Source organism: Melanostigma gelatinosum (assembly GCF_949748355.1).
Source record: "Melanostigma gelatinosum genome assembly, chromosome: 16".
In the NCBI taxonomy this organism is placed as follows: Eukaryota; Metazoa; Chordata; class Actinopteri; order Perciformes; family Zoarcidae; genus Melanostigma; species Melanostigma gelatinosum.
In genome coordinates, this window is record NC_136649.1 from 21,744,926 (window position 1) to 21,771,507 (window position 26,582).

General features: G+C 42.9%; 1 protein-coding gene across 2 annotated transcripts in view; it reads right to left on the reverse strand.

The window, feature by feature from the left end:
- Positions 1-6,637: 6,637 nt before the first annotated feature.
- arhgap5 (Rho GTPase activating protein 5) overlaps positions 6,638-26,582 on the reverse strand; it is a 37,152-nt gene continuing 17,207 nt past the window's right edge. For both annotated transcript variants that reach the window (XM_079286398.1, XM_079286397.1), the window contains exons 4-7: positions 13,914-13,991; positions 11,573-11,704; positions 8,970-9,075; positions 6,638-8,524 (exon numbers count right to left, since the gene is read on the reverse strand). In XM_079286398.1, coding sequence (XP_079142524.1) covers positions 8,206-8,524; positions 8,970-9,075; positions 11,573-11,704; positions 13,914-13,991 — 635 coding nt within the window. In that variant the 3' untranslated portion in view covers positions 6,638-8,205. The remainder of the gene's footprint in view (positions 8,525-8,969; positions 9,076-11,572; positions 11,705-13,913; positions 13,992-26,582) is intronic.

Genomic DNA, 26,582 nt, shown 5'->3' on the forward strand with positions numbered 1-26,582 from the left:
GCAGGGAGCAGGGAGCAGGGAGCAGGGAGCAGGGAGCAGGGAGCAGGGAGAGGGGAGAAGGGAGCAGGGAGCAGGGAGAAGGGAGCAGGGAGCAGGGAGCAGGGAGAGGGAGCAGGGAGCAGGGAGCAGGGAGAAGGGAGAAGGGAGCAGGGCGAGGGAGCAGGGAGCAGGGAGAAGGGAGCAGGGAGAGGGAGCAGGGAGCAGGGAGAAGGGAGCAGGGAGCAGGGAGAGGGAGCAGGGAGCAGGGAGAGGGAGCAGGGAGAGGGAGCATGGAGAGGGAGCAGGGAGAAGGGAGCAGGGAGCAGGGAGAGGGAGCAGGGAGAAGGGAGCAGGGAGAGGGAGCAGGGAGAGGGAGCATGGAGAGGGAGCAGGGAGAAGGGAGCAGGGAGCAGGGAGCAGGGAGAGGGAGCAGGGAGAAGGGAGAAGGGAGCAGGGAGCAGGGAGCAGGGAGAGGGAGCAGGGAGAAGGGAGAAGGGAGCAGGGAGAGGGAGCAGGGAGAGGTGTTGGCCTCTCTCTGTATGCAGCAGGCAGAGCGAGCTCTTCTGCAGAGCAGGCCTCCATAACAAAAGCTCAGAGACACACTGGGAGTCACCTCCCTCTGCTTCTTCTCTTTACTCGCATCATTCTGCCGGCGTTAGCTTCACACGGCTCATTAAATCTGCATTCCATGCAGGATTAGGTTTAACACACACACGAACACACACGAACACACACACTTTCCTCTTTCATATACACACAACACAGGAGGGAGGTGACAGAGAGCAGATTCAGCAGTACGTACCACATCTCTTCTTCCTCTTCTTCTTCTTGTTGTTATGTTCAGTCCATCTCGTTCCCTTCTTCTCTTCCTGAGTGTCGGATGTTGGGAGGATGCAGAGAGAGAGAGCGACGAGGGAGGGGGGGACAGAGAGAGGAGGGAGGTGCTTTTGATGTTGTGGCAATCCCACTGCAGAGAGCGAGAGAAAGAGAGAGAGAGAGAGAGAGAGAGAGAGGGGAGAGAGATGGTGCTTACAGAGAGGAAAGCTAACGCTAACGTAGCCACCAGCTCAGTGTGGGACGGTGCGATAGACGGATGGGAGGGTGATGGTGATGATGATGCGGCACCTTTCAGTATGGAAACAGAGAGGGGGGGGAGAGGGGTGCCCTGTTACCTTGGAAACTGAGATGATGTGATGGAGAAGGTGGAGCTGAGCTCTGATTGGCTGACAGGGTGTGGCGCTCCCCTTCCTATGGGAGGAGGAGGGGGGGGGGGATGACAGAGCAAAGGCTTCGGTGGTGAGAAGCAGCTGCTCTCTCTTTTTCTGTGCCGGGGGAGGAAATAAAATGCTGCACAGAGACGACAGGAAGTCATCGACGCCACCGACTGGTGACTCCTGGAAGTGCAGAAGAAGAAGAAGAAGAATAAGAAGAAGAAGAAGAAGAAGAAGAAGAAGAAGAAGAAGAAGAAGAAGAAGAAGAAGAAGAAGAAGAAGAAGAAGAAGAAGAAGAAGAAGAAGGAGATGCAGGAGAAACAAGAGTGAACAAAAACTATTTATTTGCATCTTTTAATCTATAAGGAAAGAATGATGTGAAGAGACAATATCCAGTGAAAATGATAATTGTGTTCCGTGCAAATACGTCCACCCACAATGCATTATGACATCCTAAAATTATGTAAACATTATATCAGTTTGGTCCAACTTTTGAATTTGACACTTTTAAAAATGCATCACAAACTAAATGTATCACACTGACATATAAATATCAACATTTGATTCGTGTGAAATTTCCAATAAAACTCAGATGTTAAAGGACGATTTAGAAAACGAAGGAAAACACTTTCATAATTATTAAGTCAACAAACAAATATGCAGATATTGATGTGCAGTTTGATCTCAACTCCACTAAATATATTTTGAGAACATTTACAGCAGAATAAAGACTGCAACATCAGACTCTACAGGAAGCTCAAAGAGAACTGATTAACATGCAGTTCACATCTTATAGTTCATTCAGTTACAGTAATTCATTATTTGGCAGAATGTGGAGACATTGTTCAACTGGTCCACTTTGTTGAGTTATAAATCACCTTTGAAATCATTCATATCCTTAATATTATTGTACAAAATAAATATATACAGTGGTGATTGTATTATAATTTCCTGAACACGTCACTTATTTAGCTTCCTTACTTTTCCTTTTGTGCAGACTTATCACCTCTTGCATTCTGGTTTTAAATATTTATTTAAAAAATAAATAATGAATCATTATTTATATATTCATTACTAAATACGCAACAATCAAAACAAAGAAAATAACATCTTCAGATGTTATTTTTCAGTCAAAAACATCTGCTTCATGGTGACAGTGTGAATGTGGTTTGGTCAGATTTTACAGCACTTGCCATCAGTTTGTGACAGTAGAAGTATTCAGATCATTTACTTCAGTGAAAGTACTAATACCACACTAACACTAGTACTACACGATATAAAGTTTCTCTCTTTCTAAACTAAACCACAGCGCCATCTGCTGACAGACTCAACAGTAACAACAGTTCTGTGTGTGTTTCCACCACGGAAATTAATTTAAACTTGTTTTCCGGTAGAATACATGAATTGGAAGTTACCTGTTTTGGTCCGTTTTCATCTTGAGTTCCATCTGCAGCCATGTTCCTCTCCACACGAGGCTCTGGCCCACACACTTCTTCATTCCATTATAATGTTTTTAAAAGGTTTGTAAAAGTAAAAACTGTGTCTTTAGGTTCTCAACTTTAAGTACAACATAAAAAATAAAACCAGACACAAAGGTAGGAGGCCTGAAGCTCGCGACAGCGGACTGAGCAGGTGGGCGGGGTGACGGGGAAATGACACTGTCCAATATAAATAAAGTTTGTCATCAGGCTGTTATAGATAAGAGAATTAAAACCACAAAATATATACATACGTATATTTGTATTACTCTGTGTAAAGTTTAGGTGACATAATGAAAAATATTTTCTGAGTTGTGGGACAAAGCTTTAACCCTAACCCGTTCACAAAATCATCTTTTCTTTATTTTATCTGCAAATATACGAACCTCAAAGATTATGACAAAATTAAGTATTTGCTAACAATACTTCATCATTAAAGTTTTAATCCACCTCCATCATCTAACAGCACAATAATAAAGAGGGCGTCTACGGAGCAGTGAGAAATTAAGAAACTTTAAAGTAAATATGGAGACGCTCTATTGGGATGAATGTTATTTTATGTGTTTCTACTATAAATATTCAGTATTCAGAAGTACATTTACTTTACTTGAGTATTATTAATGTGATACTTCGATTTAACTATAATCCAGAGGCTAATATTGTACTTTTTGCTCCACTAGATTTGTCAATTATGATGTATTATTAAAGGTTAAGATGAGGTGTACATGAGCGTTACATACGTGCAAGTGCACATTTATACAAATAGTGTAATCGAATAAAATGATTATCATTCTGTACTTTAAGTATATTTTGATGATACTTTTGTGCTTTTACTACAGTACAATTTTGAATGCAGGAGGTTTACTGTAACAGTGTCTACCCTGTAGTATTAATACTTCTACTGAAGTCAAAGACTGACTTTACTCCACCAGCGTTTATTTGTTGGAAATGTGTAAAATCAGCCAAATTACAGGAGTAATGTTTAGAAAGCTGCAGAGAAAAAAACAGCTGACTCTACTGATTTGATGACAGTTTAACTCAACTTTTATTGACAGTTTAAACTCCTGAACCTTCATTTTATCCTCAAATGAAGATGCCATGGCTTCTTTGTTGTGCGGTGCAGTTCATCATTTGATCACTAGGTGGAGCTATTTACCTTCTCCTGAAACACAAAACCACTCACAACTCCTATTCACACTATAATCAATATAATCAATATCTCATAACTATGGATCCTTGTTTTCTACTTTTTATTACTACGGTACAGCTCAACCTGGGGGTCGGGCCCCTCTGAAGGGCCACAGGACTGATCTGAGGGGTCGAGAGACTAACGGAATATAACCAGTAACTATAGCTGCTCAATAAACACAGAGAAGTAAAAAGTACTATATTATACGACTGTTATGTAGTGAAGAAAGTATAAAGTACCACAAATATTCTCCATAAGTAGGTACATGTACCACCATAGTGTACATTTGAATGCTTTTCTTTAAAGTGAGTATTGTTTCAATAAGTTCTGCTCCTTTAGTGATTGTTGTTATTTTTATTTGCTTTTTCTTGCCTCGGTTGTTTTTACTACGTACGGGTTTAGTTTGTTTGTGCTGAATGAGTTAAATAATAAAGTATATATCTCAATATTACTACTACTTCAAACAGTACTACCTGAGAACCTCTTACAGTTAAATATGAAACCCAACAGAAGGCGTATATATTTATAAACGTTATAAACCCGTAAAATTCAGCTAAAAGAAGATTTAAATGATACATATTCACAGCAGATTTTGGAAAAAAAGAAACTTTATTTTGGAAACATCATGGAGAGAAAACAGAGTTTTAGAGTTTGTTTCATTTCTGAAAATCATTTTATTTACTATAATACACAGCGATGACGTTAAGAGTCAGATGGTTTGTACACCGGGGTGACTGAGAGCAGGTCGACAGAATGACAAAAGATAAAGAGTTGACTGATTGATGAGAATACTACAGACGAACAGCTTCATCTTTATTACCCCCCCCCCCCCCCCCCCCACCCACCCACCCCCACCCCCACACACACACACACACACACTATGAACCTTGAGCTTGTGGATCAGGACGCTCTCATTACACCTGAAACTGTTGTATTGTTGGCTGCGTTCCAGTCGGAATGTTTGTCCCCTCCAACACACTCTGCTCGTCTCAGTCACACCTTTGAGGAGAACAAAGTCTCTCGTCCGTCTGCGGCACGTCCCATTCCAGACACGTGTCTCCTTCAAAGTGTCCTTCTAACGTCTCACTTCTGGCTCCGTTCCATTTCTCTTCAGCTCGACCTTTTCACTCAAATTAAAAAGAAAAAAGAAAGAGAATCTACGTTGGCTTGATTCCTTTTCTACTCTTTGAACTTTGTGTCCTCTAACGCTGTTATGAATATTGTTAAATCTTTTAATTTCAGGAATAATTATTTCCATCATTGTTTAATCTGTTAAGTTTTGATTTAGCAAATTAAAAGTCTTCAAATGTCTTATTTTGTCTGATGAACAATCCAAAACCCCAAAATAATAAATATAGAAGAATAAAGAATAAAATTGTTGAGCTGGAGCCGAACTTCTGGCATTGCTGCTTAATAAATTACATTATTCATTTTTATTTTATTCTTAAAATAAACACAGTAAAATATTTAAAGTGTTTCAGCACTCGTGAGAAGATGAATAAGGTCATTCAAAATTAAACTAGTTCGTTAAAATAGGGAAATATTGGCAAAATTTGCCAATAAAACTGAAAAGGAAAAGCTTAAATTGCCTCGTGATGTCATCTGGCTACAAATATCAACTGATCAGGAAACAGCTGACTGGTTTGAGGAGACACACGTCTGAAATGGGACACACCCCGGTTCCATAATGGGATTCATCCGTCGTCGCTTCATCGAGACACTTTGCCGATCACATTTCTAGAGGAAAATAAACCGGGTTTTAACCGTCCGCAGAGCAGAGCAATGCATTCTGGGTATAAACAGATTAGTAGCATTAATATAAACACCACAACTGTCAATAAAATAATTTATATAATAAGAACATTAACTGGGAATAAGTGTGTAATTCGGTGCTAATTTAAAAGAAATTTAGCAATTAAATACAAATAAATATTTATTATTTGCTCATCTACGAATAAAAACTTGATTCTTTTATATTCCAGACACGTTGAGCTGTGACCCGATTAAAAGACTCGCTGGGTGACGACAGTAACGAACTGAATTAAATGGATTAGCAGTGTGTCACTCTCTACTTCCTCTGTGAAGTACACGCGCTAGAGGAAGTATTCAGATACTTTTACTACGAGTAGAAATACTACGATGTAGAAAAATACTACAGAGACGTAGGAGCGACTACATGGAGCTCAGACGTTTGTTTCTTTCTGAAATGTGGAGTATAAGTACAGTAACTGGCATCGGATGGAAGTACTCAGGTAGAAGTAGAAGTACCTCGAAAAACAGAAGAGTGAATACTAGGAGTGAATAACAGAAGAGTGAAAAACAGAAGAGTGAATGCTAGGAGAGTGACTAACAGAAGAGTGAATAACAGAAGAGTGAATAACAGAAGAGTGAATAACAGAAGAGTGAATACTCGGAGAGTGAATACTAGGAGGGTGAATACTAGGAGAGTGAATACTAGGAGAGTGAATACTAGGAGAGTGAATACTAGGAGTGAATACTAGGAGAGTGAATACTCTAATACTCGTTTAACATCGAAGGAACGCCACAAAAACACGAGATCAACAAACGACTGAAGTTTGAGGTGTTACTAACTTTAAACCTTTTCTTGTTTTTTGTCATCGATGAAGAAAGCGACGAGGGATTTCCTCTTCTACGACGAGCTCCCCCCCCCCCCACCCCACACACACACACACGATGGGTTTCAGTTACACCATCAGAACCACAGAGAAATATGATTATAGCTTCTGACAGATTATAGTCCAGTACCCGGTGGTATTTCACTACATCAGCAACCTCTGCTGCTGATACATTTATATATATATATATATATATTTATATATATATATATACTTATATATATATTTACTTCCCCTATTTAGGGAAAACTATTCGACATATAACCAAAAATATGATATTAAGAGTTAATTTCTTGCATGACGGAAAATAATAGAAAAAGATCTTTTCAGTGGAAATGTTCCCTCTAAACCCAAAAACATATTCAGATAAAATGATGCAGATCTGAACACGAGCTCCTTTACAGCTTCAAAGCGTTTCATTTTTTTTTTTACTTTAAACTTGTCTTTTCTCACTAAGTGGCAAAAAACAGAGACATGCACATTTTTTTTTGTTTCCAACAAACCAACAGAACAAAGAAACGGAAATGAAGAAGAGGGAGGCGTCTCTTCCACGGAGAGCAAAAAACAGAGGAAGTCGTTGAAACTACGAACCGATCGGACCCTGAACGCATCGCGACAAAGTGGTTTTAAAGAGACAAGAACATCGTGAAGAGTCTCTAGTCGAGTCCACGGTTTCTATTCCCTCCTGAATCCCCCTCTTCCCTCTGAAGGGAAGGTACAAACTGGCTGTAAAACAGACCTCAGGTCAGTTCACACAGACACACAAAGTGGGTAGAAATCACAAAACAAAAACAAAATGTTGGAAAAAAACGACGTAAACAAACATGAAAATCGTCATGTGGGAGCTTTGACACAAACCGTGCATGTGCTGTCCTGTAGGGGGGGGGGGGTGTCAAAGTTCATAGAGTGGGGGGTGAGGATTCATTCTGTCCTTGTCCCCCCTCCCCCCCAAACATCCCAAAGATAATCCACAATGCGATGTTTCTGTGAGGAGTTCACGTCACGTTCTCCTCGTCTCCTCCTACTGACCGCCTTCTGGGTCAAAGGGCAACAGAAGAAGAAGAAGCAGAAGAAGAAGAAGCAGAAGAAGAAGAAGCAGAAGAAGAAGAGGAAATGTTTTCCTTTTGTTGAAATGTCAAAAAACAGTCAGTGAGTCAGTCAAACATCAAATAAGTGTTTCCATATTTGAGTTGCAGTCGTGGGGACTCTTTGAGTTTTTACTTCCCTTTTCTGTAGTCTCGGACCAGGACCAGGGGGACAGGGTTTTAAGGGGGACAGGGTCTTGTGCTCAGGACCCCAGTGTGCTCTATCATGAGGGTGAAGAGGGAGGAGGGGGATCTTTATCCAAGTCAGACCCTGCTAAACGATCAAATCAGTTCCATCATCGACTAATTTCAGTCTCAAAAAAAGGGGCAGTTGGATCCCAAAGAATAGTTCCCAAAAAACAAAAGAAAGTTTACGTCCGATTGTAAATTCTCTAATTCGGGATTGAACGGCGCAGGACGAGCCGATCTCTCAGATTAGTTTAATCCAACAAACGGTGGACGTGTCTCTAAGCTCCTTCACCTCCAAACAGCAGCTGCACCGACGGGTTATTTCATTATGGATTCTAACAGCAACCGCCGTTTGGAGACGACCTCCGGGGTTAAAACAACCCCCTCGGCTTTTTTTGTTGTATTTCCCAGCATGCCTTTCTCCCTCCCCCCCACCTCCTAGATGAGCGGGTCGTGGTGCAGCGTGTGCTGGATCTGCTGCGGCTGCAGCGGCGGCGGCAGCTGCAGCGGCAGCAGAGCCTCCACCATGCTGTGGCAGTGCGGCGGCGGCGTGCCCTCGCTGCCGGAGCACTCGGCCATCTCGCCGCCGTGGAAGAAGTAGTCGCTCTGCAGGATGAAGGACTCGATGACGGCCTGGTTCAGCTTGGTGGAGGACAGCGTGTCCTTGTTCTCGAAGTCGGGCCTCATCAGCGTCGGCCAGAAGCAGATGGACAGGTTGTCGGCCGTCATCAGGGTGGTCTTACTGTGCTGGCTCACCCTGACGAGGAGAAACGGTTCAAACATCACAACCTGAAGCAAACGCTTCACGGTTTGGTGGTTTCAGGTAAAGAATCTCTCTCTCTCTCTGTCTCTCTCTCTGTCACTCTCTGCCTCTCTCTCTCTCTCTCTGCCTCTCTCTCTCTCTATGTCTCTCTCTCTCTCTCTGTCTCTCTCTCTCTCTCTCTGCCTCTCTCTCTCTGCCTCTCTCTCTGCCTCTCTGTCTCTCTCTCTGCCTCTCTCTGTCTCTCTCTCTCTCTGTCTCTCTCTCTGTCTCTCTCTCTCTCTGTCTCTCTCTCTCTCTCTCTCGCGTTTAGGAGAGTGTGTGTGTGTGTGTGTGTGAGTGTGTGTGTGAGTGAGAGTGTGCATGTATCTGATTGTGTGTGTGTGTGTGAGAGTGTGCATGTATCTGATTGTGTGTGTGTGTGTGTGTGTGTGTCTCTTACCTGTTGAGGTGTGTGATGATGTATTTAAAGACCTGGTAGTTGACGGAAGGAAACTTCTTCACGATCTCACGCAAAACCTGCAGACGCTCGATGTAGTCCACGATTTCTAAACACACACACACACACACACACACACACACACACGGGGAGAGAAGACAGAAGGTGTTTAACATTTTACACACACTCTCTTGGGAAACGGAAATTATACTCTCTGGAAAAACAAAAGGCTGAGACGCTGCCAAGAGCAACTCCCACACTGTGCGCACACACACACACACACACACACACACACACACACACACACACACACACACACACACACACACACACACACACACACACACACACACACACACACACACACACACACACACACACACACACACACACACACACACACACACACACACACACACACACACAGCTCTATCCTGCATCACGTCTCGCTGGTTAAAAACAAAAGAGGTCAGTTGTGGGTTTTTGCAGAGTAAGAACCAAACAGCTGATTCAAGACTCAACCGTCGTCTTTATTATTAAACTACAGACCAGAAATAAAACATAAAACACGTCTACTGAACTTAATATCTGTAGATTACAGTGTTTTACTGCCTGTGATGTTCAATACTTTAATGTTTCTTGAACAGTTTTTCATATATTATATTATTGTCTGTGTTTATTATTATTAACACATTATTTACAGCCGTAATTCTAGAGAAACGCAGCAGATCCTCACATTCGAGACGATGTAATAAATAAATGTTGTTTATTTTTATTTATTAAATAATTTAAAATGAGTCAAATCCGCCAGATTAATGTTTAATCTCCTAAATGATGACTCAGGTATTGAATCAATAAGACTGAAAGGACGTCAGACAGCGATCCTCAACAGTAATAATATTTATCAGATCAAATGAATCAACATTAAAAAGGTCAGAGCTGATGTTTCAATGAACTGACTTATTATTCAGGAAGCTTTATTATTCTATTTTAATGCATAAAAAGTCCAAAAATATTGCGTATTTTCTTTTTTGTGAATTATTTTCTTTTTATTGTGAATTAGTCGGCTGTTAGTTGAGCATCACGTCTGTGAAAAGTGAATTAAGCTGCAGAAAACTATATATAATATTTTGTGAGAGGAAGATAAGAGATATGGTATATTATTATTATGTATATATAAACATTCTATGACCTGATGAAATGGCAAGCTGTGTAAAACAACCCAATAACAATAAATATAGACAATAAAATAAAAGCGGTTGAATTCCTGGAGTCTCCTCCACATTCCTTGTTCCTCTCCAGAGGTTCCATCACTTTCCCGGCGGCGAGAAGCTCGTTGGAGCTGAAACTCCGATGATGAAATATTTAACGAGCAGATGTGAAATAAGAGCTTCTTCCTCCGGATGTCACAACAAAGCTGCTTCTACGCAACTGTGAATATTCCAAAGGCCATGAATCCACGCTGCCATGCACCAACACGAAGAGATCACAGGAAGGAACAGTTTACCACCGGACTGACTTCATCATTCACAGCACAGTATATCGCACACCGCGTACCCACAATGCAATGCGTTCTGTGCGGTGATAAAACCATAGACGGTTGAGTTTGAGACACGATCTCGTGAAACTCGTGAAAGAAACGAGGTCTGGAGAGAAAAATATAATGTAGATATGAAGCGACAACATGAACGAAAACATGCTGAATAGAAACAGAGAGAAAGGACAGAAGAATCAGTGAGTGAATGAATGAATGAATGAGGTTGACGCTGGGTTTATCCACCAGATACATGTTTATATCTGGACTCTAGCTAAAGTATTCTACACACCCAGGTCTGGAAAGTCACTTTGTTGCAGAGATGAGCTGAAGAGAGAGAGAGAGAGAGAGAGAGAGAGAGAGAGAGAGAGAGAGAGAGAGAGAGAGAGAGAGAGAAGGGACAGAGATGAGCTGAAGAGAGAGAGAGAGAGAGAGAGAGAGAGAGAAGGGACAGAGATTAGCTGAAGAGAGAGAGAGAGAGAGAGGGAGGGAGCAAAGTATCAAAATAAAAAGAGAAAGGGAAGTAGAGAGAGGAACATTTTCCAGAGAAGAAGAACCAGCAACGTCAGAGTATTTGTGGCTCATTAATCTGCTGTCGTCAGCCTCAGTATCACCAACATACAACCAGGAAACACACACACACACACGCACACACACACACACTCACACACACTCACACACACACACACACGCACACACACACACTCAGAGCGAAGATGTCTGACAGCCTGCAGCTGAGGATGAAAAGCCTCTTAAAGAGAGTGATGTGACAGAGAGCTGTGTGACTTAACGACACGTCTGCAGCACTGAAGACAGCAGCTACAACAGACAAGAGGTGAAAATAACACGCCTGGTTTTTAATCTGTATTTATATATTTTAACAGGAACAAAGTCAACGTCCAAGAGATTAAAAGTGGTTTTGTAAAATGTCATTTTATGTTTTTAACTTCATGTCAAGATTGTATTTTCATGGATATTTATATCAAAGTTCACAGCTCTTCCATCAGGTTTCTTGTGTATTTCTTCCTCACTGCTTGTTGTTTCATGACTCGGCTTGTTTGTGAGTTCTTACTTGCGGCCTCCACCAGCTCCGGGTGCAGACTGTAAGGGATCAGAGGGTCGGGCAGGTCGGCGAAGAAAGCCTTCAGAGCTCCGGCAGCAGCGTTCACCGCCACGTCCATCACCACGAAGTCAACACAGTGATCTACAGAGAGAGAGAGCGAGGGAGGGGGGAGAAAGAGAGAGAGGGAGGGGGGAGAAAGAGAGAGCGACAGAGAGGGGGGGGAGAGAGAGAGAGAGAGAGAGGGAGGGGGGAGAAAGAGAGAGAGACAGAGACAGAGAGGGGGGGGAGAGAGCGAGAGAGAGAGAGGGAGGGGGGGAGAAAGAGAGAGAGAGAGGGAGGGGGGGAGAGAGAGGGAGAGAGACAGAGACAGAGAGGGGGGGAGAGAGAGAGAGAGGGGGGGGGGGGGAGAAAGAGAGAGAGAGAGGGAGGGGGGGAGAGAGAGAGAGAGGGAGAGTGAGAGGGAGGGGGGGAGAAAGAGAGAGACAGAGAGAGAGAGAGGGAGGGGGGGAGAGAGAGAGAGACAGAGAGAGAGGGAGGGGGGAGAAAGAGAGAGAGACAGAGACATAGAGGGGGGGAGAGAGAGAGAGAGAGGGAGGGGGGGAGAAAGAGAGAGAGACCGAGACAGAGAGGGGGGGAGAGAGAGAGAGCGAGGGAGGGGGGGAGAAAGAGAGAGAGACAGAGACGGAGAGGGGGGGGAGAGAGCGAGAGAGCGAGGGAGGGGGGGAGAAAGAGAGAGAGAGAGGGAGGGGGGAGAGAGAGAGGGAGCGAGAGGGAGGGGGGGAGAAAGAGAGAGAGAGAGAGGGAGGGGGGAGAGAGAGAGAGACAGAGAGGGGGGGAGAGAGAGAGAGCGAGAGGGAGGGGGGGAGAAAGAGAGAGAGAGACTTTTTAATAATAGTTTATATTTATGGCAACAGAATATGTACAATTGTACGTATGAGGAGTATGAATAATTGTATATTATAAACCATAATTAAAACCTTTCTTTAGGGTTCTCATTCATTAATATGAATATTATTAAATATGCAGCATGAAAATAATCGACATCACAAACAAACACATGTTGTGATATTATTTGTGGTCGTATCTTCCGGTCGTAGCCTCCTTCACCTTCAACACTGTGTTCATTGACTAAAAGATGGAGTCGACTACCCAGAGTGCACCTCTTGCACACTGAAGCACTTTTAGGACCGCGTTTAAACTCAGACCTGGGTCCGATAATCCACGTTGACCCATTCAGGACTTCACTGGGTCGGTGCTTCAGTTTGAGAGGATATCAAAGATGAGACAGAACCTATGGTGTCCAGAGGGGAGCTGTTGGGCAGCAGCAGCACAAGTCAAATAAAAGAGATAAAAGAGGAGTCACCTCCGGGTTTTTACCACGAGCCCGGAGTGACGATGCATTCGCTCGCGTTGGTTCCTGTTTGCACACTAACCGTGAACACGAGCATGAGATCCACCGCTCACACGGATCACAAGGAGGACGCAATCTTTACGACACAAATACTGTTCCAAGTATTTCACTTCGTCATCAGAAGTCTGCTTACAGTCTCTTCGTACGGTCGGCTGACATTCGCCACATTTTTAAAAGCTGAGTTTTTGTATTTACTCTCAGTGAGTCTGTAAGAAGTGAAGCTGACTTTATATTCATGTAATAAATACACAAACGTCAATCAGAAGATAGGACAATAAAGAGAAGCGAATGAATAGATTTGGTTATAATATTGTGACAGACGTGATGTCACCACTCAGACCTTCTTAAACGGATTCATTATTACCTTTATTATCACACTGATCCATGGTTGCTGCTGCAAAGCCTTTTAAAAGGTGTTTCTCTGTGTTCCTGCTGTAATTTTACACACTATTGTGTGAAGGTAGGTGGTCTTCATGGTCAGGTCACTCACAAGCTATATATTTACACGGCGATGTCACAGATTATATGAACGATAACACCAGAGATAGCAAATAAAGCGATGAATAATGAAGGTGAGGCTCCCCGGCTCGAGTGACTTCATTGATTGTAAGAGTGGGTTTGCTCAGCAGCACCTCGTGTGCAGGTTCCACTCTGCTCCACCGCCGCATGTGTTTCTCTTTAAGCACTTCTGCTGCTGCTCAGGTTCTTTCTCTCTGCGGGTTGAATTTATTGCGCACATCACTCAAAGCGCTACTCGATTGGTAACATGCGAACTCCAGAGAACGTTCATGGGAAAATAATTTAGAAATGTGAAAGAGAAATATATAACGAGGACCATCTGTGCTTTGAAACCGGGGGTTACCCGTGTGCTCCTTCTGAAGGGTTCTAGGTCTCTGAAGATGTGTTTATGAGGTTCTGCAGGTGTTCTGAGGTTGTTACCTTGATCAAACTGTTTCTGGATGTTGTCCTGGTCCGTCTTGTTGCCGCTGACGCGATACAGACCTTCTGTGGTCAGACCTGCAGACACAAGACATCACACGGCCTCAGTAACAGACAGACTTCATTCACTGTTACAGGAAGAATGAATCCAAACAGATGGACCAGCAGGAGCAGCAGTCCAGGGTTTTCTGGAAACACATGCTGAGACTGTTTTGGATCGAGTCTGAAAACATTCACGCCATCAAGTATCTCAGGACTTTTGTCTTTCGAGGTGTTAACAGCATGTGGAACAACACTCGCTGGTTATCCCGACGAATTTGGGCTTTTTTTCCCAGATTAAAATCTTGAGAACGCACGATACTCCAACGAGTACCGGACCACCAGCTGATCCACATGCTGCAGTCATCAAAACACAAATACACAAACACACAAACACACAAACACACATGAATGCTTTCTTTTCTGAGCCTCGAGGCATTGGGTCGAATTATTGATCAATAAAAAACGGGCAACGACGCATGAACGTCACAATCACTGAATAGCAGAGAGAAAATATAAATAATGACCCGTGAGAGGTAAAGAGAGAGAAAGTAGTGAAGAAGAGGATGAAGATGGAGGGAAACCAGCTGCTATTGTCTGTTGATGCGCCGATGATTTTACAACCTGAGTGTGAAAGTCACTCGTTGTCTTCTGATCATCTTGAGTCATTTATCAGCCACTGAAGTTCAACGTGAGGCGTTCTGTATCGCTCGTCGCACTGTGACTCATTTCTTTTGTAGCTCGTCTTCCTTTTGATGGAACTGATTTGTTCGTAACTATTTATGAGTCATAAATACTTTCGTTATTTCTACATCTGTGGTAAAATGTCCCGACTCTGGAGCTTCTTAATAAACGCATTGTGAGCTCTCTCAGCTTCACAATACAGCGTTCTGCTCGTTGCTGTAATCAGGATGTTGTGCCCGTTTCAGGTGCATTGCTGTTTCAGCTTTAAGTGACTAAATTAAAGATCAATATTTTCATTTCTTTCCAGATAAGACGACACACGTGGCAAAGAATCTGGTCCCAAACATCACAAAGCAGTGGTTTCTCCAGCACGTGTGGACAGATTCATTCATAATTTAACATCTGAGAGATGTCGAACAACACAAGCCGTTACCTATTTACAAGAGAGAGAAACGTCAACGCGAAGCAAACATTCATCCCGATGATGTCATTGAGATCCGCAGAAAATCTGACGACAGCGGCGAGAATCATCAGATAAACGGAGAATAAAGCGCTCAGTGTGTCCGAGTCTTCAGCAGCATTTCTACACATATGGAGACGGAGTGTCTTAATTAGTGCTATAATGGGGCTGCACACACACACACAATCCATACAGGTTGTAGTTCTGCTCTGTCGCTGCTGCAAGGTCATCCACACTGCAGTATGCATGTCTGTGTGTGTGTGTGTGTGTGTGTGTGTGTCCCTGCAGAGGCAGTTAAGCAGAGACGGTATTATGTAAATTCAGCTTTAATGGCTCCAGGTAAATCGTGTCATGTGTGGGAGTGTGTTCATTGGTATCTGGCTGTTCATCCGTGAATACGTGTCTTTGTGTTTGTCTTTGAGGAGGAGGAAGTCCTGCTTCACATGTCTGAATCATTTGAAGCCTCGTCGTCACGGTCATGAGACTTTTCTGCAGATTGTGGTTGCTCTGAACAAAGAGATGAACACGGAGACGTCCACCACAAACCACAAGAAGCATCCAGAGAGAAATGGCTCAAATTTAAATATGAGCAGGACAGCTTTATTGACGAAGTCTTTACTCAACAATACTATTTACTCAACAATTCATATCTTCAAACGGACAGTTTGGGTTCCTGATTACGATCAGCTGAGCTGCGTTGTTCTCAATGCGTTGTATCACTGCATCAATATGCAAATGAGTCACCTGTTGTTACACCGCTGAAATAATGAACAGAGAGATTAAAGAGCTGGAAAAATCAAAGACACAGAGCAGATGGTCTGTTTGCTGTTTTCACACCTGATCATCCACCTGGACGAAAAACGGTGATATTCAATAAATGTACAAAAAAAACAAAAAAGTACAAAATAAATAAAAAAGAGCAGCTGTTTATGGTTTTATCTTCATCCAAAGCAGAAAAACTAAACCAAAGATCTGTCGTAAGTTAACCGTGTAGCTTTAGCTAGCTAGGATGCTATTATGTGTATATTTGCTACATTGTAGAACGTAACTGAGCTACAATGTAACAAAGAGTGACAACAGCTAAATAGTTACACATGTGTGTAGGAACTTTATTCTCACAAAAGTTAGAGAGTTCTGCAGAGAGGAATTTGATGATTTTTTGTAGCTAACAGGAAGTTAGCATCACTGGTTTCTTCGACAAAAGAGCCATCAAGATTCTCACATTTGATTTTGAATTATTGCAGAAAATATTCTGTGTGTCAAACAAACGTTTATGATACTTTAATGTTTGTTCATCAAGCTAATCTTCACTAATGAACTCCATTCTTATGTTTGAAGAGTAAAGTAAGAAGCTAACGTTTACTCTTCACCAACTTAACCCTATTTCCTGTCGTGTTCATGAACTGTTACTTCAGAGTTCAGTTGTACCACTCTACCACGCGCCCTGAATGCAGCATCACTCACTCACCTCTGACCTTAAAATGACAAAATGTCTCCACCCTGTAACATCTCTCTGTCCTTGTGAGGACATTTGATTCTCCACAGGATGCACACACACACAAAGTACACACATACAGAGGCACAAAAGACACACACGCACACACACGCACACACACACACACACACACACACACACACACACACACACACACACACACACACACACACACACACACAGATATCAGACCTGAGAGGAAGGAAGCTAACAGAGGAGCTCATGTTTGCATGTTGGGATCTGATAAGACTTGTCCTACTGAGATATGATCTCATATCCTGATGCACACACACACAAAGTACACACACACACTTACTGTATCACAGTTCCTCTCATCACTCACTATCGTTTTTCATCTTTATCTTATCTCAAAGCTGCTTCACTGCCCCTGTCTGTCTGTCCCCTGTCTGTCTGTCTGTCCGCCCATTGGCCAGTTATTTTATTGCCGTGACAACCATCTGCTGTGGGAGGGGACAGGAAGCCAGTTCAATCAGCGAAAATCAATCATCGTCTATTTTTAACTGTTGTTTCACCGGGCAGTGTGTGTGTGTGTGTGTGATTGATGGATTATACAACTCCTCCCTTCGAGGCCCGATTGATGAAGTTATTTTAAACTCTACCTGCAGATTAAAGCTACATAAACATGATTTAGACTATTGTGACAAATGGGAATCAATCACAATCATCACATTTAATATCATTTTCTGCCCACATTAAATGTTCCAAAAACAAAGCTGATGTGTTCAATACTGCAACATAAAGAGAGAAGTGTTCACTGAAGTCTATAAATTAAATAAGTGTGACATTGTTCAACACACAGACTGATTGTTGTGATAACTGGCCCCGAGTAACAGATCCAAACACACACTCTGTATGTTAACAATCCAGAGTCTCAGTCACACACCAACAGCTGTGCACGGTGACATCTGACCTCAGCAGTCAGATAAGTGCTCATCAGATCGGAGTGTTTACGTCTTTATAAAGAGACAAACTGGGGACAGACGCCCGACTGTTGAGGCGCGTTACTCACATTACGATGATGAGTTTCAGGTGTTGAGATCATCAGATGAAAGAAAAAGTAAAAGAACACGTAAACACGCACTCTGTGTCTGTTTACCTCCACAAACAGGAAACCATTTACAACAAGACCTAAGAATGTTTTATGAACCCGCCTTCATATTGCCTTTAGCTTTGGTAGTCCACATTGTGTGGTCACATGGAGTTGGGTCTTTGATGTTTTGTGATTTATCTTCTGTTGAAACGTTTAGGGTTGGGCATCAAAAATTCATACTTTGGGTTCAAATAAATCACATGAAAACCCTCTAAACAATGAGAGTATCCCTCTAATACAAAGCCTCGTTTCTCCTCTTCCTCTGTCTCATAGAGACATTTAATGCCACTAAATGTGGATTCCACACAACAGACCATAAAGCAGGGGATGCTTTAGGGCGGGGCTACACGGTGATTGACAGGTCGACATCCCGGCGTTGTCCAGTCTGAGAGTTATTAAAGTTCTGTTTTTGTTGCTACTAGTGTTACCTTGTTTAAAAACACAGACAGACAGTAAACTGGACCTGCTGGTTTCCACTTCCTTTCAGCAGATCCCAGCCCGCATGTTCCAGTTTCTCAAATCCAGGACATTACGGTCTTATCCCCGCGCTCATTATAAAATGTGGTCTGACATGCGAACATGCACCGACTCCTACAAGGAAGATGAATGTGCAGGTAAGAGCTGTTTTCTTTGTTCCCAGAGGACACTAAAACGCAACTTTTCCCACAATCCATTGGCTGTTAAATGAGCTGAGCTTTCTGGTCTGGAAGTCATTCTGCTACCAATGTGTGTGTGTGTGCGTGTGGGTGTGTGTGTGTGTGTGCGTGCGTGTGTTTTTTCTCATACACAGTTGTGGTCCGGTGGAGTCATCATTTTCTCCGTTGGTGTGTTAATTTAATGACCGACCCTCCACACAACCATGGGTCAATATAAATCAATACAAAGGCTGCAAGGAGAGTGTGTGTGTGTTTGAGTATGATTTAATATCTGGGCACCTTGGGTAACAAGATCCATACCCCCCCCCCACACACACAAACACACACACACACACACACACACACACACACACAGTCTCAGACAACATCTGCAGTCTGCTTTCAGCCTGAGAATCACAATTCCATCAAATGTACACTTTTTCAGATTCTTCACGTCGCTCTGAAACTACAATCTGAGCTACAGAGGAAGTTTCAGCAGATTCAGACAACTCAAACTTTTAAAAGGTGCAATTATACGGAAGATGTGGACAGAATTTCAGTTTAAAACATTCAATAAATGAAGTAACACGATGAGCAGAAGGTAAAGAGGTTACAGCGTTGTGCTGCAGAGATATCTACTATGGAGAGGCGATAGTGAGACACTGTAGCGTTTGTGTTTGGAGCCTTGAGTTTGCCATCGCTAACTTGGATTATGGCCGTCGCCATGTTGTTATTTTCAACTAGTGAACAGGAAGTGACCATTTCTCGACTGAGGAGGAGTGACGTAGAGACGCCGTATACGTCTCTGGTCGAGCGAGACCTGTCAATCACCGTGTAGCCCCGCCCTAAAGCATCCCCTGCTTTGTGGTCTGTGTGACTCTAAATGGACCACAATGTACTAAATGAACATCATGCTGTATTGAAGAATACTTGAAACTAGAGATTGAGACCATAAACTCATGTTTACAATGTTTACTGAGGTAATAAATCAAGAGAGAAGTAGAGTCATGTTCTCATAGACTTCTATACAACCAGAGGAGTCGCCCCCTGGTGGACACTAGAGAGAATGCAGCAAAGCTGAAATGAGCCCCGTTTCTTTGGAACGTGGACATCAGACATTAACCCTTTAGAGCCTTTAAGACAACAGCAGAGATATCAAAGCCCCCCTCAGGACATCAGAGACCAGGTTGGACGATCTACTGAAAGAGTAACTCCCCCGAGGGTCCACATCAACGTCAGTGTACTGGTCATGAGCAGAACTACAGATAATATTCAGCCTGTAAGATCGGCTGTGTAATCTTTTCTGTATCTCTGGAGGAGCTTTGTCAAGTCATCAGGGTCATCTCGGCTCTGAGACGACACATTTATAGAATAAAAGATGAAAACCTGCAGTTTAAAACTGACATTTACCTGCCAGGGAGGCTCTAGAAAAATGAAGGCATCAGGTTGCATTGTGGGAACTGTAGGATCCAGCATTATAGAACCTTTACCCATTACTAGGAATTAAAAATCAGGCTATTTTTACTGCGTCAATTATTTTCTTCATCGCCGCATAAACTTCTCATAAAGTGAGTGAATAAAGAATAAACAAATAAACAGCCGACATATGTTTAACATGTATGTGTGACATAAACATTTCATTTATATTTAATATTGTGTCGCAGACAATCTGTAATAATGTAAGACAGCTGTTCAAAAAACAAACAAAACTTTTAATAATTACAGGAATAAAGAATTCACAACATAAACACGGCAGCAACAAACAACCACACACACACACACACACACTGACCTGAGCTAAGTGTGACCACGGTGTGTGTGCGTGTTGACAGTAGGACAGATGTCCAGCTTTCAGGAAGCGACAAGAGTCTCTCTCTCTCACACACACACACACACACACACACACACACACACTTATTTCCAATGTAAGAGAGACAGATGGGCCATTTTATAAATAAAGACGTCAAACTGCAGCTACTGCTCTATTTACACACACACACACACACGTTAACTTTCTAGTTTGTCATTTTTTAATTTCATCTCATTATTTCACCTGCAGCAGAATGTGATGAATGATAATGAGGCCTAATTACTATATTGCAACACAAACACACAAAACAACAACCGAGCTATTCTCTCCTGCAAAACGACAACATTATGAACACAGTAAGAGATTCGACACGTTTGAGTATTCTGTGTTTCTTTTCACTGAATTTGCTGCTTTATTTTGTAAAATGAGATTCAACCTGTTGTTACTCTGACGGGCTGAGGTAAAAGATGACGGCGCTCTGATCGAGATGTTTTTGGGGTCGATCGCCAAAAGCAGTATCTTCTCCTTGTGTGTGTGTGTGTGTGTGTGTGTCCAGATGTGTCGCTCTGAGAGCAGATTAAAGAGCAGGTGAGAAAGCAGACAAATGAGTATTGATAAGAAGAAACACTGTTATAGATGCTTTTTTACCTCCAAATGTCTGAACACAATATGGTATTTTAGTATTTCTCTGCACACTAAATATTTATGCTGATCGATAGATTGTATATGAGAAAACAAAAAAACAACCTCAGACACCTCGGATGGAGTATTGAACACGTTTTAGTTTTGAGACAACAGCAGACAAACATCTGTGTAGAAACGTGGTGGAATATTCCTTTAAAGTTCACTGTGATGACGAGAAGATAAATACGTTTCACTGAATGCACAAACATCTGCTACGACAGACATTTAAACAATGACAGCATTAATAGGTCAGTTCTTAGCTGTCTCACACACACTCTCACACACACACACACACTTTGGGGGCTAAGTGACGACCCGGGGGAGAAGAGGATGGAGAGAGGAGATAATGATGAGATGGAGAGGAAAGAGAAGAGAAGGAATGAGGAGAGCTTCACAGGAGATGGATGAGAGGAAGATGATGAAGAGGAGGAAGTAAGGGGAGAAAGAAAAGAGAAAAGAAAGGGAAGATGAAAAAGAAAAGGGATTAAAGAGGAGACAAAGAAGAGGAGAGAGAGAGTCAGCACCTCGTGTGGTACAACATGGCCGACTAAACGCCCTCCTGAGACCTTCATCAAAGCCTCTGCATCATCAGAAACACACACAGCTACTGCTGAGTGAGTGTGTGTGTGTGTGTGTGTGTGCGTGTGTGTGTGTGTGTGTGTGTGTGTGTGTGTGTGTGTGTGTGTGTGTGTGTGTGTGTGTGTGTGTGTGTGTGTGTGTGTGAGAGAGAGAGAGTGTGTGAAGCCTGCAGCAAGGTGCTCACTGAGGTCAGTGGCTCTCAGGAGGGCGACAGACTGACGTGTCTGGAACAGCAGGACTTCAGAAATCCTCTCCTCACTCTCCCATTAGCAGCCACACAGCCCAGCTGTTCAAGGACTCGTACACTGTTTGTTTTAAACCAGTATTCTGCTCTCAGACCTGGAAGTAGTCCACCACTGTGCCTAAAATGCTGACAGCTCACATTTCTTAAATTCAACTAATTATGGGAGTTTCTGTGGTTACGCAAGAACCCAATTAAAAAAACGATGCCAGCTGTAACCACGAGTCACACACCGTTTATCTCCGACACGAGAAACAAAACAGGAATCTCAACAAACACTCAGCAGAAGAATCTGAAACTGAACAGAAACAAAAAGCCCAAATCTGAACCAAACTTTTATATGGAAACGATCATTTAAATAACTGACGCTGAACGGTGAGAACTGAAAACAAGGCGACTCGCTCCTGATTGGCTCAAAAGGAGATGACAACACCAGAGAGCCGGGACATCTTTACTGCCTGAGTTCATTTTAATAACTCAAATTCAGCTGAATGTTTGAAAAAAAAAAAAAGGATAAATTTTGAGGGCAGATCTACACGTCCAAAAACAGACATGTGACCGGACCTAACATGTCGAAAGATTCTGCAAACATCAGTTCTATTCACTACATTTTACTGGCGTTTACGTGATCATATGATCACGTAATAATTTACTAATTTCACTAATGTATTCATGTGTTCTCAGCCGTTGGTTGTATTTAAAACTATTCAAACTACCTCATTGGGAGTAACTATTAAAAGTAGAATGAAACACATCTCTATTTATAGACAATATGTTGCACCAAAGTTCGGTTTTTAGTGGAAAATGTCTCCATTAAAGCTGTAATTTACACCAAAGCTTAAGGGAATACTCGTCTCTGATTGGCTGGTGGGTCCTCAAACACACATCTAGGTCGACCATAAGAGTGTCAGAGCTGACGGTAGTCGAGTAACGCTCATCTTTACGTCATGTTCATCAACGTGAGGTTGTCCTTAAAGGGAAATGTGCAGGTTTTTTATTGATCTTAGTCAGGAAAAAGAAACGGAATAAAGAATGTAACTTCAGCTGCAGGAGCTCCGACAGCAGAGAGATAAATATCTCAAAACATTGGCAAATAACTTTTATCAAAAGAAGATGAAGTGAGAAAACACATGGTCTCTGAGTCTCTCCGCTCGTAGTTTAGTCCGTCTGTTCAATGGCCGACGATGTAATCCAAGGTGCCCCAATTAAATGGAGCTGGCAGAGGGAAGGACACTCTGATTTATCTCTCGCTCCACTTCTCACATTATCTCCTTATTGCTCACATTGAAGTCCACGCAAGCAAAGCGTGGGTCACTCTCTCTCTGCTGCCCGTTGTTTTTCAGCACGCTCACATGTTGGCTGGCGCCGGTGAGGATATATATATTTATAAATATATACAAATATATATATAAAGAAGAGAAAGAGAGAGAGAGAAGGGCAACATAAGGGCTTTTCAAGGTAAACTAATGGACGACTGGACTGCTCAAACACAGCCACACACACATTTACACACAAGCCCCCATTCGACCAGATGACTGCCTCGGAGCCAGGTGGCATCGCACTCACCTCCATCTTTCTCTCCACACAATCTGCCCCAAGGACACACACACACACTAGTCCATCTTAACACCACACACACACACTCTGCCTCCCTGATGTAGCCGCCGGCCCGGCTCAAACCAGCCTCGTCTGTCCCCCATAATGCTCTGCTGCTGCACAAACGCTCGCTGGAGGCCAAAACCCATCGCTCTAATCTAATCCTCACATTGCCCCCCCTCACTTTAAGGAACACTGAGTGAGTGAGAGAGTGAGAGAGCGAGAGACTTCATCCGCAGAGTGGTTTTCATGAGGATCTGTGTCCACACTGAGATGAAGGGAATCTCTTCTTCTTCTTCTTTCATTCAGCAAACAAAGGAATTGTTCATCACAGCCAGCATGTGGTGCAAAAGTCAAAACGCATGATAGGAAATAGAGAAATGTACAATAACAAATGTGAAAAAATACATGAAAAACCATATCTGTTTTAAGGTGGAAGAGATGTACAGTTTGTGGAAGATACTTTGAAGTGCTTTAGTTCACAGTGTGGAATATAAAGTTTGGAGGACACACACACTCTCCTATCTCTTGGTGTCTCGGAGTCGGTGAGCAGGAAATCCAAAGGGAAGAGATTCAGACTACAAGCTAGGGAGCAGGGTGTAATGCAGAATGTGTGTGTGTGTGTGTGTGTGCTAAATGAAGATAAATGTGCTTCAATTTTAAGAGGAAAAACTGAACTAAAAACTTAATCAAGTCGAGACACTCAGGAGCCTAAAATTAGGTTGTTATGCAACACACACACGTGTCAAAGCCCTGACATCCTCTGTAACCGCAACAACCCAGACGCAGCCTCACCTCTGTGAGACCTGTACCACAAACATCCCACACACACACACACACACACACACACACACACACACACACACACACACAGGTTTATTTCATGCGGTTTAAGCTCCAGTTCGTCTCTCTGAGGAGAGTCAGACAGCAGCCGGTGACTCAGACACCTGAAGTGTTGGGAAACTTTAGCCGTGACTCAGCTTCAGTTACGACACCGCTAACAAAAGAAGAAACGGTCAAAGGTTCCAGTTTATCAGCGTATAAACAGGAGAACACACCTGCTGGGACTGATCGGAGCGGCTCCAGTGAAAGACTTTCTTCTTCCTGGTTTGGTGGAGAAATGTTTTGTGTGTGAATGAAAAATACAAGAACAACTGGAATAAATGTTTGTTGTGTTAATATGCAGCGTTCACATCAACAAAGGAAGTACAGCATCCAAGTGAGCTGCATGGGTTTATATTTCTCACACAAACATTTTATCTCCATTTTATGTTATTATTCTGTATATTGTACATAATGTTCTTTATTTATTTACTTGTGTCCTCTATAAACGGCATTAAGAAGTGAAACACAACTTGTTTTTAACTGCGCACACGACAATAAACTTGAGTTTTGGACTTAAATACGTCGACATGTTGTAAATTCTGCAGCGTCGTGGTTCATGCTGACACACACCCGTCCTTCACAAACAATGAATTAGCATATTGCTAATGTGAATGTCTGTCAGATGTGCTGTCGCTGCATTTATTTATTAAAAAGACTGGATTCATGTAACGAGCAGAAATTGACTCGTGTTGCTGGACTTCCTTATATAGAGAAATGGGGGCGTGGCTAAATGACAACTGGCCGCCAATTCTGCATGCAGACTTATGTTCTGTGCAACATATTAGTGAATTAAGAGAGTATCTCTTTCACACAAGAAGGCCACAGACAAGTGAGGACCATCCCACGCACGCACGCACGCACGCACGCACACACACACACACACACACACACACACACACACACACACACACACACACACACACACACACTCTCGGATATGAAGCAGTCAGGAGCATAAGAACCTCTTTGAATGATTGGAGGAACATCAAAGTGTTGAGTGACCAAAGATGAACCCTGCCTGGTTCTCCGGCATGTCGTCAGCCTCACATTTATTCTCTGAACGTGTGTCGGAGTAAATGAGATCTAAAGGAGGATTTGTTGGTGGTCTCTGGAGGACTGAGCGTGCCTCTGCCTTGGATTCCTCTCTTTGTAGCGCAGTGACGGGTCCTGACCTTACATTTCTGCAAAACGCAGCAGCGAGGAGGATCGGGCTCTCAGACGGCCAACGTTTTACCAACTCCACAAGGTCAGGAGCTCCAATCTCTGCTCTGTACTTTCAGCATTAAGCTCAACGCCGGGAAAAAAGCTCCAGTTTCTACCAGCAGCCAATATGAAGGAGACCTGATGACTCTCCTGAGAGAGAAGGAATGAAAGCTCAAGTAAATAGACTTCCTTTATAATAGTGAGTGTAGAGAAGGTGACACCAGGTATTTTCTAAAGGCATCCTGCCCACGTTCTCTGGATGAGAAACGACCTCTTTAGTGAGGAGGAACTCTGCTGGAGCCGAACGTGGTTCAGGCTGGTCTCATCCGCCATTCATAGCAATACCTACGAAAAATATGTTGTTCATGTAATCATGGATTAGTCGTCTAAAGACTTGAAAAGACGACTCGGGGAGGAGGTGGAGGAGGTGGAGGAGGTGGAGGACTCCAGGAGGCCGATGTGTTCGTTCCCCGTCAGGAACAAGAAGTCAACGTTGACGTTTTTGTCACGTAACTTGCGTACGTCAGCAACGGCACCTCAACGGTTTTGTCTCCTAAACCTTAACTGAGTTTCCTGTGAAGACGGAAGTTTATTTTTGAAAAGACCGTCTGCACGTAACGAGCAGAAATTGACACGAGTTGCTGGATTTCGTAGGAAAATGCGCAACAGAAATCCTCCGACTCGTTGTATGAGGATACGTTGATTACAGGACGGACTCTTGTTTACACAAAGTCTCATCGTCCAACTGTCCTCGAATGCAACACGAGGACGTCCGTCTTCAGCTGTTTGTTGAGGGAGCAATAGATAGATTATCTGAACCTTTCTGGCATTAAAATGAAGTATAAATATGCAAACCTTTGATTTGAATATTCCTCCTGAAACCGTTTAATGAATACGCAGCACAGCAGTGAATAATGATCTGAGTGCTCACTGATGCACATTCTTCACGTTTAATATGCCGACCAGCAGCACAATACATCTCTCTTTATTTATAACAAATAAAACAACGTCTGTGTGTCTCCTCGGATGGAAAACAGCTTTTCTCTCTCGTCCTCCATTCGTCTTGATGCTAAAACGCTTCATAAAATATCTGAAAGCTGGAAATGCAAAGCAGTGTAAGCGAAGCTTCTCTTGTTTTCTTCCTCTTTGTTCGCCCACAAAATCGTTGACATCTTTTTAAAAATGGCTAAAGCACAGACACACACGCACGCACGCACGCACACACGCACGCACGCACGCACGCACGC